Source organism: Protomyctophum parallelum, assembly GCF_964188405.1.
Source record: "Protomyctophum parallelum genome assembly, chromosome: 15".
Classification (NCBI taxonomy): domain Eukaryota; kingdom Metazoa; phylum Chordata; class Actinopteri; order Myctophiformes; family Myctophidae; genus Protomyctophum; species Protomyctophum parallelum.
Genome location: NC_139710.1, coordinates 35,300,982 through 35,310,376, shown reverse-complemented (window position 1 = coordinate 35,310,376; position 9,395 = coordinate 35,300,982). Strand labels below are relative to the sequence as shown.

General features: G+C 41.3%; 1 protein-coding gene across 1 annotated transcript; it reads left to right on the top strand.

Annotated features, from left to right (window-relative positions):
• Positions 1-4,079: 4,079 nt before the first annotated feature.
• On the top strand, positions 4,080-4,277 carry mrpl33 (mitochondrial ribosomal protein L33; the record flags this gene model as incomplete). The annotated part of the gene is made up of 1 exon (XM_083783989.1): positions 4,080-4,277. The coding sequence occupies one exon, from the start codon at positions 4,080-4,082 to the stop codon at positions 4,275-4,277; it is 198 nt and encodes a 65-aa protein (XP_083640115.1).
• Between the last annotated feature and the right edge of the window lie 5,118 nt (positions 4,278-9,395).

Here is a 9,395-nt window from a genome sequence, read left to right as displayed (position 1 = left end):
GTATGCAATGCTATGCTCTGTACATGACTGTTTTCTTAAGTGCATTGGTTTTGGGCAGAGGAAAAGTAAAGTGACCATTTAGTCAGTGCATGTCTAGTATTATAAGCATGTCTTTCATTTGCAGGTAATAGCTGTAGAAACAAACTGAAGGGTTTCTGTGAGGAATGCACATTCTTTAAAAAACAGAATAAGGCTGTATGCCAGTCTTTCATTCACCCTCGACCATGACAACCATGGCATGCATAGCATCCACACTAGTCCTGACTCCTGACAGAGAAATGAAGTGCTGGTCTTGCCGCCTTGTTCTGAGCAAACTGAAGTTGACTAAGTCCTTGCTTTGATGCACTAGACCAGATAACATGACAGTAGTCCAGATTTGACAGAACTAGAGATTGTATGACTACTAGTCAGATGCATAGATGCCATTACTCATCCTCACCACTGTATCATTGATCTGAGTGGACCGTGACAGTGTTTCGTCAATAGTGACACCTAACAGTTTAACTTATTTAACCTGCTCAATCGTAGCACCCTGCAAAGAGAGGCCTACTTTCTGATCTGTCCTTTTGATACAGACAGGAGAGGAGAAAAACAGTTTTTTTATCCAAAATGAGTTAATAGCACAGGCAGTCTCTTCACATACTAGAACATGTCTGACATAAATGTCAGAGCTGAAATCAACATGTAAATATGAAATAAATGCTTAAACATGTAGCTAGGTGTAATGTTAGAGTCCACAGAAGTGAACCTTTCAGGTTTTCTCAACTCGCTGTTTTCTGCAAGACAAGCCATATTAGAACCAATTACAATACATTTAGTTTGTAAAACTGTTGAGTTATTTTTCAATCTACACCAATAGCAGATCTACAAGCTCACAATGTGATGCGCTGTGGGTTTGTAGATCAGCTATTTTTGGTGAACGCTGAACGGGGATTGGACTAAAGGATTGGCTAAACATACTTCCAATCTGTCTGAATGGAAACAGACATTCTCTCAAGTTTTTACTCGTGACATATTTTATCTCGGGGGGAAAGATTTGCATATTTACATAGCATAATATGTCATAATATTAAAAATAAATAAATAACAGTGTAAGTCAGGGGTGCCCTGAGCCAAAGAAGTTTGAGAAACACTGACTTACACGCACACACGCACACGCACACACACACACACACACACACACACACACACACACACACACACACACACACACACACACACACACACACACAACCCATTGAGTCCATGAGACGAGATTCTACATGTCTTCTAAATCATGAGTTTTCAGAAAAACCTGTTTCTATATCGGAGCATTTCATGTTAAAAATGATATGTAATTGGCCATCGACCCCCATTTGAAAATATGTTGTTCCAGTGACCCCCCCCCCCCCCCCCAGAAGTAAAGATATGAGTTAAGCACGTTTGCTGTGAAAGAATATATATATTGAAAGATTTACACACGTTTTAACGATCTTTCAAAAATTGCAGATCTACAAGCTCGTATAGCGCAGCACTCTGTGCCGCGTTATGAGCTTGTAGATCTGTAATTTTTACAATAGGTTAAAGTAAAAAAAATGTTAAAGTGGTTAAAAGCTATAAGGTGACACACAGAGGCCTTTCCAGGTTTTAACGGGTTCAATGTGAATCCTCTTGTTCACGGAGAGCATGGTATGACATTCAAAGCAAACGGTTCAAAAGCAGCTTCTCCTGCGTGGGGCAGCTGTTGGGGATCAGCAGGGAAAAACTGTCCATCAAAACTATATCGTTTTAGCAGCCGGCTGTCACCCCGAAAAATCCCCAAGTCGTGACCTTATACGACATATAAGGAGGAGCCACACGTCGGCGGGGATAAAGTCAAGACGCCTCCCTCGCAGGAGCAGATCTGTGTTGGCGGAAGGTTCGGGACCGCAGGGTTAGTTAGACCTGAGGCCGATTCTAAAAGAAATGTCTTCTAAATCCTAACAGTTTTCTCACTGAAATACCTATGTTTCTGTATCGGTGCCGGTGGTGCTCAATATGTCAAGGACCCCTAGAATTACATGTATTTGGCCACCGACCCCCAAATAAACGGCCTGTTGGAAATATAGAGGTGGTGTGGGGAGCACTGCATGGGAAGGAAGACGGATGACATAAATTGTGCATTTATATAGTGCTTTACATAGATTGTGCAAATTGTGCGTGCAAATTGAGCCACTGCCATCCCATACTATACATAGAGCCCTGATACACGTCTGCATAGATGTGTACGCACACAATCTAATTGACAGTACTCCGTTGCATCGATCATGGTTCTTAAAGGACCACTTCACCACTTTTCAACCTATCTTCATATGATAGGTCCTCACTAATAATCATGAAACACAGACTCTGTCTGTGTCTCATAGGAGGGCTGTGGGCAGTTCAGAAACCGTCTTCCAGTCACATCATCGATGGGGAATACAACCTAATAGAAACTGCAGGCTTTCTACTCCTGAAGAGTTGCAATGCGAAAATGGAAGCTATCGTTCTCACGATAATGAAAATCTAAAAATAATTGCAAAGAAATCTTGTTTAAAAAAATATCTGCCTAATGATGTCACTGGACGACGGTTTCTAAACTGCCCACAGCCTTCCTATGAGACACAGACTGAGTAGAAAACAATCGTGCCATTTTATCATGATTATTAGTGAGGACCTATTATATGAAGATAGGTTGAAAAGTGGTGAAGTGGTCCTTTAACATCAAAACATGCTTTAGCTGCAGTTGGGATTTTTTTTTTTTTATTGTTTTGTTTCTTTTAGTTTGCCTTTGTTATACATTTTTGTCACAAATGTCCTAAAAGGGATATTTGTTTTCTATTGAGATTTTTTTTATAAAAACGTAAATGTATGAAGTAAAATTATAATGTGATATGAATATTACAAATAAATATATCTTGGTGGTTAAATGTGTTTGGCAAAGCTGAATTTCTTAATATATGAATGCGCATAATGCGCTGCACGTTAATCGGACAAATCTTGAACGCGGTCGTCGCGGTGACACCGCAGTGTCACGCAAAAAGAAATTAGTTGCACCCAACATAAAAACAAATGTATTTACACTCAAAGAGTTACAGTCAAACCTATTCTGGGCGGGAACCCCTTTTGGTGTTTTAAGCATTATGTTATACTTTAGCTTTTGAAAAATAGCAGATCTACAAGATCATAGCGTGGCACTACGAGCTTGTAGGTTTGCTATTTTTCTTTTTCTTTGAATATATATTCTCTCATAGCGTTTTTTAACTCAAATCTTTGCTTCTAAGATGTTCCTGGAACAACATATTTTCAGATGGGGGTCAGCGGCTAATTGCATATAATTGTTGGGGTCCTTGACATGAAATATTGAGAATTACTGACATAGAAACATGGGGTTTTTCAGAAAATTGTCGATGCGCTGCGGTGCGTTGTGAGCTTGTAGATTGGCTATTTTCAGCATGCAACCAAGTGTAAAATGACTTATACTGGATCTCTTGTCCACTAGTCCTTTCCTAACATTTTAGTATAGTTTTTGTTTGTTAATATATTTAGTCTTAGTTTTACTCACTATAGCTTAGTTTTCATTTAGTTTCCATTTAGTTTTTGCCAGTGAAAAAAGGTAGTTGACGAACATTTTTCGTCTTAGTTTTAGTCGACGAAAACAACACTGGAACATCCACACACTTGTTTTCAGAGCTCCGACGTACTTAATTATAAGGCAAGAAGTCGCAACGGGCGATATTGCAGTCGTTGTACCGCACCGCATGCACTGTTGTGACGAAAAGAGAGCTGAGCCCGAAGCCAAAGCTCTCCATCTACCCGGTTGTCCAAAAGATATTAATAAATCCGCAAATCTCCATATATGGAGTAACCTGATGACATAACTTCATAGCCTGGACTCTATATTTGGGCACGGCTGACACGGCAAAGGCAGAGCAGACAGACAGACATAAAGAGATCTCCATATAGGCATAAAAGGGACACACACAGAGAATTGTCAGTGTGACCTTAAAGATATAGTGGAGAACTTTTATATCTGTTCTCGAGCTGAGCGTTGAGGAGTTATTGAAGTACTGTAAACAAAAATGTTTATAACTGCTGTAAATTTGGCCAAGGCGAAGTCCAAGACGTTGCTGGTGCAGATGATGAGCGCCGCAGGGACAGGCTACGTCTTCAACACGAAGAGGAATCGTCTCACGGAGAAACTGGTGTTGCGTAAACATGATCCGATTGTGAACAAGCACGTCCTGTTCTTTGAGAAGAGGAAGATCAGATCGGTTTAACGAGGATATATATTATAGATACTTCATGGACAGCAAAGGATCTCAAATGGACACTTCCATTGCTACAGCAGCCTGATTGGTTGACATGTTTGTTCTCTGAGGACGTCAATAGACATAACGGTTCCTGTCACATTATTCGTTGTTATTTTGACCATCCCCAATGGCCCAATCCCATGTTCTCTGTCAGTTTCTCGTATAGCGCTGTAGGGGAGAAATGGCCCCCTGTGTGCAGCTCGCTCCATGCATTGACTCATTTTACAACGTTATGTAAATGTGAAATGAATGAATGCTGAGCAACTAAACTCCATGCATGGCCCATGTACGTTTACTAACATTTACAATATGGACGTCCATCCATATGAATGCAGATCCCTGAAGACTGTGCAAATGACTGAAGTCAGTACTATGACCTCATATTGATGACATCAGGGATCTCCAGGTACTATGACCTCATATTGATGACATCAGGGCCAGGCCCACATATGGTAATAAAGGGGACACCGACATCCACCCATAAACTCCATTTATGGGCGTACTGTAAAAGCAACCCAGGCAGACAGACAGAGATTTCCATTTTTGGGACACAGACAGACATTTTTTTATTAATCACCATGGCAACTCCGGCCCAATCGCTGGTCTGATTGGCTGAATAATCAGTATAATCGGTCTACTTTCATGAGGTCATGCAGACGGAGGGAGACGTGAGGAATTATATGGAAGACAGACAGTCCACTAGGACAATGATCTGCATATCTGGGTAGAATATCATTTAGAAAAACCTCCAATCTCCTCTTCATGAAACGGAGGTTATTGAATGGGAACAACATGGCAGCCGCCTTGACAAGAAAAGTCCCCGGTTTGCTGAGGCCGCTCGTTGTCTGCGCCGGAGCACCGAAGCTCTGCCTGTTCTCTCCCGTCACCCGACCTCCAACTCCAACGCTGCAGAAACCATGTACTCCCGTCTGGGCTTCCATGTCTGCTCGGTCAGTGGTTCTGAAACTCTGTAACTTCAAGGACCCCCAGTTCAGTCCCATTAGAGCCACGGACCCCCGTAACTCTCATCTGGTTCCATTCGCACACGCTCGGAGTTACGGACCGTTACGACGGTTCCATTTGGTTCCTGACTATCAGTGGAACCCCCGGGGGTCCCTGACGGTCCCCGCTGCAGTGCTCTCGCGACGCGTCTCATCACCGCTCGCTATTCCGGGCCCGTTCCGGCAGCCAATCAGAAGCCTTACGTACTACAGCGTGAAGAAGGCGAAGAGGAAGTCTGTGGAGTCCGTGAAGGACCGGTTCCTGAGGCTGCACTGCGGCCTGTGGGTCAGACGACAGGCCGGATACAAGAAGAAGCTGTGGAGGAAGCCGCCTGCGAAGAGGAGTCGGCTGAGGCAGCACGTGTTCTGTAACAAGACACAGAGCAAGCTGTTGGACAAAATGACCACCGAGTTCTGGAAGAGGAGGAACTGGTACCTTGACGACCCATACATGAAGTACCACGATCGGGTCAACCTCCAATTGTAGTTGCTTCTTCTGATGTTTGGTATTGTGCTGATTCTTTGAAGTATTAGGAAACGAGCAAAAGGTGGAGACTTGCCCAAAATGACATCGTTTTCCGGTCACCATGTTGTTTTGCTATAACTATGACGACATTTTTAATGATAAAGCTACCCTCCCGGGTAGCTTTTTGTGATATTGCAATTATACAACTGTTACCATCAAAATGTATTCAAATTGCAGGACATTTCTCTCTAAAAATAACAGCAACATACCGATCCTGTGTTTACTCAGCCACTGTGAGCTACATTAGATACGTCCGACTGGACACATAGAGAAACAAAATCTAAGTGTTAGCTCAATCTCATTGTATTTAAGATATTCTATAAAAAAAATGAAACCGCAAACTGCCAGCCTATAGCCGCTTGCTCTGCAAAGCTGTTCTGTTTTTTGTATATGCTGTCATGCATGCTTGAGCACGGGTAGGAGATGTGTGAGAATGTTGTTGAAGGTTATGTTATTTCATCTTAAAAGGCTGACACCCAACAAGCCATACAACGTTTATTTTGATATCTCAGACATGCGACAGGCGACAGCTGATCTCGTTGTTCTGCTTCCAAGTTGGAAACGACTCAGTGCATGTGAACTCCAACGTCTGAACATCTTTATATTGCATCTGACAACGCAGCAGCTATAGAGCAACAGACAAGTTAAGAGATAGGAGAGAGATGGAAGACCATGTTACACTGTCTGTCACAAGTAGCCTACTTGCTGCTTGTTAGACAAGCACCAAGAACTACAGACAGATGTTAACTATGCCATGTGGAATGGTTCCCAAACCTTTTCATGTCAAGGATCCCCACATTGACACTGATTAGCCCGTGGAACCCCTCCCCCCATTTGAAAAGATAATGCCATATAGGTTCCCCCGAGAAGATATTTACGGCTCTAGCAGTGATTCTCAACCTGTTTAATTTCAAGGACGCACAGCTTGACCTGCATTAGTCTACGGACCCCCATTTAATGGCATTTATATCCCCAATTTATGTAACATCAATGTTAATTTAACTCTGAGTGTACAAATGGAACCAAATGGACCTGTTAGGTCCATTTGGTTCCGTTTGTACACTCTCAGAGTTACAGACCAGCTCTCAGTGAACTGTATACCATATTATGTCTGCACTTCTGAAATTTACCACTTGGTGTCACTGTTGAACTATTTTCCATGCGTCTTTGCTCGGTTTCTCATATTATGTAGGAGGAATTTATTTTTCCAATGGTCTTTTTCAAACCAAACCCCTAATTAATAATAATAATAATAATACTTGGGTTGAATAATGATATTCATCGAACCTTGCCTCTATTTCTTTTGATGTCAATAGAATTCACCAAAAACGTGTGCTGTTTTTCACCCACATAATTGTATCTGAAACATATTAATCCTGTTGTAACTGCAGGGTGTAACCCTATAGCCTATATATAAAGTGACCAAATGTAGCCATACCCTCGGCTCACAGAGTTAGATTCATATTCAGAATAGATTTGAATAGTGTGGGCCTATTAATAACGCAAATAATGTAGGCGCAGCGTTGAAAACGTCTTCATGGATAGAGTGAAGGCCTGTTATATTTACTATCCGGCACCTTCTCCTAGCTTTATCGCCAGAACATGATATTTCTGCTGATGTCAGGAGGGAAGTAACGACGTTCCTTTATGGCGACGCTATAGAGGTGAACGAGTCTAAGAAGACATAATATCCATTAGTTTATCACAATTGTTAATTTCTGCTCATGGCGAAATAACGAGAAATAATTATAGGCTACTGTTTTATTATATGTCGTGCTGCTTTCTGAACTGGAAAAGATACGCGGCTGTTCTTCATGTTGATTAGATTAAAATATACATCTCTGGATCGAGTTGTAGCCTATACGCGTTTTAATAATAATAATAAGTGATTTTGGTTTTATGATTGTGTTTTTTTATTCGTTTTGTTTTCCTGCGATGTAAGGCAGCAGTCTATTTAGGCCTGTATGTAGAAAATTATAATATTGAGAAGCTAATGAAGGATCTCATATTTATGCTATATGTAGGTTAAATTGCCTTAATTGCTGCCAGGTGGTCATATTAAATATAATGCAATAGAGGAGCTAGCCTAATTGTAATTGGCTAGTTTGCCAACGTTTACAAACATAATAATTCAAGTCTTTATATACTGTTGCTGTCATCATGTAGCCTAAACCAAAGGATTATATCACACTTGTGTCAAGTTTTGTGCGACAATCTTGTAAGCACGTACGCACACGCACGCGCGCGCACACACGCACACACACACACACACACACACACACACACACACACACACACACACACACACACACACACACACACACACACACACACACACACACATACACACATCGATCTATAGATCTATAGATCTGTCTGTCTGTCTGTCTGTGTCTGACATCACAGGTGTCATATTTTCCTCAATTATCATTGGACAGACGCTGGATTCAAGCAAAAACACAACAAATCAGGGAAGAGCCAGTTGAAAATAAAGCTATTTTATTGTCAATGCATTCAACATGATTAGATAAACAGCACTGTAACAGCCTGAGTGTCAGTTCAACTCTGATCGTGTACAAATGGAACCAAATGGACCCTTAAAATCAACACTCAGGATTTTACTGTGTTTCCACTTATAATCGTCAGCAACAAAATAAACCAAAAAAAAGAAAAAACACAAACTATTCCCCACTGACACAAAATATTACACTTTGTATTTCAATTAAAACAAATATTTACATTGCAGTGCGTGTGTGTGTGTGTGTGCACCACGTCAACATTATTTAAGTTAATAATATTAAATCAAATATCGTTTTAATATTACATGCACTCTGAAATATAGTCTGACATAATATTCCGATCTGTGTCGATATTCGTTGTAAACATAAAAAACTTTTTCGCCTTGTAAACGGTGAAGTGTCTGCATCTCTCTCTCTAGTATATTTGCATTTCTGTGATATAAAATACAACTTCCTGTACATTTTACACATATTTATAACCGTCCCTCATTTTCAAATGTTAATAAGTGCTTCATAAATAGATCCTTTTTCCAAAAGTCAAAACGTAATTTGCATACACCCCCCCACGCCCCTCCCCCTAAAACAAAAAAACGTGACACGTCGAAATAGGGAAATAAATCGACAGACTGAAAAGAAATGAAGAAGAAGAAGAAGAAGAAGAAGAAGAAGAAGGAAAATAAAGGATATACGAGAGCATTGTCCGTGAAAGTGAAAGTGACAACAAAGTGACAACAAAGTGCACAGGCTTTTGTTATTTTATCCATTGTTGTTGTCTCTCCAGTGTAGTTGGGGCTGTCCAGAAATAGCCCATCTATACAAAGCTCACAATGTCACAGCGGGCACATTGCGATCTTGTAGATCGGGGCTATTTTCGGCACACGTCGCCACGTCCGATATACAGGACGAAATCTTAAATCGGGGCTTAAATCCACGTCTGGCATGAGCTATATAGGCAGCATCAATGTCCCCCCCTCCCCCCCCCCCTAAAACCCCCCCTTTCCCCACCCCTCTCCACCCTGTCCGCCCGTCTCTACCAGAG